The following is a 3844-nucleotide window of genomic DNA, read 5'->3' as shown; positions in this document are numbered from 1 at the left end:
TATATTGTGATGTGAAAACTCTTTTTTTTATTATTTCTTCGTTTCTTTTAATTTGAATGATGTGTTTATTCTATAATTTTAGGGAACAAAATAAAGATTTCCATCAAGTAGATGGAAAATTAAAAACGATACTTTTCAAAATTATAAAATAAAATTAAGGATCTTTACTGAGTAATTGATGTAGATTATTTTATTTTTTAAGAAAAAATAATTTACATTTACTTATATTCTAACTATATTTAATATTTATTTTTTATTTATTTGATACATCATTTAATTTATTTATTTTTGATAAATTAACATGATTAAATAAAGAAATTTAAAGGCCGCGTCACAGGGGACTCGAATCTAAGATCTTCGGTTTTAGACATTAATCCCTAATCGCTTAACCGATACACACACTACATCGTTTAATTTTGATGCAAAACTATGTTCGTCGTGCATCGCTCGGGCGAATGTACTAATAATATGAATAATAGGAAAGTACTAATTGGTTGATTTATTTAGAAATGATCCATCGATGTCCAACTTTTGAAGTCATATACATGGATTATTCTTTAAATTTTGAACTCAAAAAAGAGAAACCATCCATATATATTTTCTCCAAACTGCTGTGTCGCATCCGAACACAGAATCGAGTCATGACTCATAATCCACAACTATACTCCACACTTATTTATCTATCAATTATTATGTGAAAAGAAAGAGAAAAAGGAAAAAGTCCAAAAGTAGCATTAGCTTATTATTTAAGCTTTAGGTGTGTGACAAACAACGTGTCAGCTACATGAGACCGACCATGTTTTAGGTTGGATTCAACAAAAAGTGCAATACACCAATGCCTATCATTTTGGTGGGCCGCTTCACTTCACACTTCACACCAATTTATTATAGAAAAATCATATTGTTATTATCAACTTTTTAGAAGGGAAAAAAAAGGGCGGAAGAAAACAGAGAGTAACTGGGATTGGACCGTTAACTGAGGATATTCGAAAAGTATCGACTGGGGTAATTTCGTAATTTTCGAACGACAACAGATCGCAAGAGAAGCCCTAGTTCTCGCGCATCCGGTCAATATATAAACCCAGAGACGCCTACCCTTCGCCGTCTCCGCATCCACTCCTCCATCTCTCAGTCGGGCTCGCAAGCGAAGTCTCCCTCACTCTCTCTCTCGCTGCGAGGTTAGATTTCTTTTCACTTTCTCTGATAGTTTATATTGATTTTCCGTTGTGATTTTGTATCTCCAGTATCCAGTAATTTTCCGCTGTGATTTTGAATCGTCAGTGTTTTGGGGCCTCCTTATGTATGATTATAGAATTGTTTATTTCTTCATCTGATTTGGCTATGTTTGCGGGATTCTTTAAATAGAAGCAATTTATACACTACACCATTAGCTCAATATCCAACATGCAGATAAATTTTAAATAGGGTGCAAATAATTTAATTAACATTGTACTTCGATTAATTGTTTATTGTTCACGAACTATCGGTAATTCAGTTATCAGATGAAATAGGCGGTTACTTTTGTTGACATGTTTGAGTCTGTCAATGTCGTGGTGTATGTCTAGGTCAGACTTTAGAGTATATAATGCCTGAATGACTGTTGTAAAGAGCATACCTATGGTAAATTGTATCAAGACGTCTTATCTTTTGCTTTGCATGTAGCCGTATTGTTTGTGTCAATAGTTCGGAGCCATTTGGTTTGGATTTGACTAAATGCTTATGATAATGTCATGTATTCCATTTATTAGTAATTCGAGATGCTGAATTTGATACAATCTGCAGATTTGCCATGGGTAAAGAGAAGACTCACATCAACATTGTGGTCATTGGCCATGTCGACTCTGGAAAGTCGACCACCACCGGTCACTTGATCTACAAACTTGGTGGTATTGACAAGCGTGTCATTGAGAGGTTTGAGAAAGAAGCTGCTGAGATGAACAAGAGGTCATTCAAGTATGCCTGGGTGCTCGACAAGCTCAAGGCTGAGCGTGAGCGTGGTATCACCATTGATATTGCCTTGTGGAAGTTTGAGACCACCAAGTACTACTGCACAGTCATTGATGCTCCCGGACATCGTGACTTTATCAAGAACATGATTACGGGTACCTCACAGGCTGACTGTGCTGTCCTCATCATCGATTCCACCACTGGTGGTTTTGAGGCTGGTATTTCCAAGGATGGTCAGACCCGTGAGCATGCATTGCTTGCTTTCACTCTTGGAGTGAAGCAAATGATTTGCTGCTGCAACAAGGTAAAGATATTTTTAGAATGTATAGTACTTAATTTGATTTTTGTAGCATCTCAGATTTAATCTTTACACAATCTAACAAGTTGTTAACATTGTTGTGCAGATGGATGCCACCACACCAAAATACTCCAAGGCTAGGTACGATGAGATCATCAAGGAAGTGGCCTCCTACCTCAAGAAGGTTGGATACAACCCCGACAAAATCCCATTTGTCCCTATTTCTGGATTTGAGGGAGACAACATGATTGAGAGGTCCACCAACCTGGACTGGTACAAGGGCCCAACCCTTCTTGAGGCACTCGACCAGATCCTGGAGCCCAAGAGGCCATCAGACAAGCCTCTCCGTCTGCCACTTCAGGATGTGTACAAGATTGGTGGTATTGGTACTGTGCCTGTGGGTCGTGTTGAGACTGGTATGATCAAGCCCGGTATGGTTGTCACCTTTGCCCCATCTGGTCTGACAACTGAAGTTAAGTCTGTTGAGATGCACCACGAGGCCCTGCAAGAGGCTCTTCCTGGTGACAATGTTGGGTTCAATGTTAAGAATGTTGCAGTCAAGGATCTGAAGCGTGGTTATGTTGCCTCCAACTCCAAGGATGATCCTGCCAAGGAAGCTGCCAACTTCACCTCCCAGGTCATCATCATGAACCACCCTGGACAGATTGGAAACGGATATGCCCCAGTTCTCGATTGCCACACCTCTCACATTGCTGTGAAGTTTGCTGAGATCTTGACCAAGATCGACAGGCGTTCTGGTAAGGAACTCGAGAAGGAGCCCAAGTTCCTGAAAAATGGTGATGCTGGTATGATTAAGATGATTCCGACCAAGCCCATGGTGGTGGAAACTTTCTCCGAGTACCCTCCTCTTGGACGATTCGCTGTGCGTGACATGCGACAGACTGTTGCTGTTGGTGTGATCAAGAGCGTTGAGAAGAAGGACCCATCTGGTGCCAAGGTTACCAAGGCTGCAGCCAAGAAGGGAGTCAAGTGAATGGTGCATTTTGGGGTGAGGAAGCTTGATAAAGTTTGTCATGGAAACTTTGTTTTTATAATTAGACCTTTTTTAACTAGTCTGTTGTTTTTCTTGTGGTGTAATGTATTGGGTAGTCTCTCTCAGAACTGGGTTCTTGACAGGAGGTGGCGAAATTTACAGCTCACAGTTTTTTGAAGTTTTCGTGTACTATGCTTGAGGTGCTCTGCTTATGCAGTGCGGGTGTAGCTCGTGATTTTTGTGTCATTTTATTGCAGTTTAATACATTCGGACCGTTTTGTTTCATTGTTTGACCGTTTAATCTTCTTTTACTTCTGATTAATAAACCACTAAAAAACTCTAATCACTTATTCAACTTTTTCATGTATACTAGCATTTGCACTCTAAGAGCATCAACAATGTGGGGTGCGAAGGCCGGATCGAACCCGGCCTATCGCACCCGCCACGGTTGTTGCACCCGGGTGCAATGGAGGAGGGGCGTATGGACGCACCCGCTGCAAAGTTGGAGCGAAGGAAATGGGTGTATTGCACGCGCCCATTTCCGTAATTAAAAATATATATATTCGGATTAAAAAATAAATAAATTAAACGGTCATTTGACCGTT

The 3844-nt window shown here is 40.0% G+C and overlaps 1 protein-coding gene across 1 annotated transcript; it reads left to right on the top strand.

Annotated features, from left to right (window-relative positions):
* The first annotated feature begins 803 nt into the window (after positions 1 to 803).
* LOC131000680 (elongation factor 1-alpha) lies at positions 804 to 3524 on the top strand. Its single transcript, XM_057926709.1, has 3 exons — positions 804 to 1178; positions 1783 to 2251; positions 2352 to 3524. The coding sequence occupies exons 2-3, from the start codon at positions 1790 to 1792 to the stop codon at positions 3237 to 3239; spliced, it is 1350 nt and encodes a 449-aa protein (XP_057782692.1). The 5' UTR covers positions 804 to 1178; positions 1783 to 1789; the 3' UTR covers positions 3240 to 3524.
* The last annotated feature ends 320 nt before the right edge of the window (positions 3525 to 3844 follow it).

This window comes from Salvia miltiorrhiza, chromosome 8, assembly GCF_028751815.1.
Source record: "Salvia miltiorrhiza cultivar Shanhuang (shh) chromosome 8, IMPLAD_Smil_shh, whole genome shotgun sequence".
NCBI classification, from domain to species: domain Eukaryota; kingdom Viridiplantae; phylum Streptophyta; class Magnoliopsida; order Lamiales; family Lamiaceae; genus Salvia; species Salvia miltiorrhiza.
This window is presented reverse-complemented; position numbering and strand designations above follow the sequence as displayed.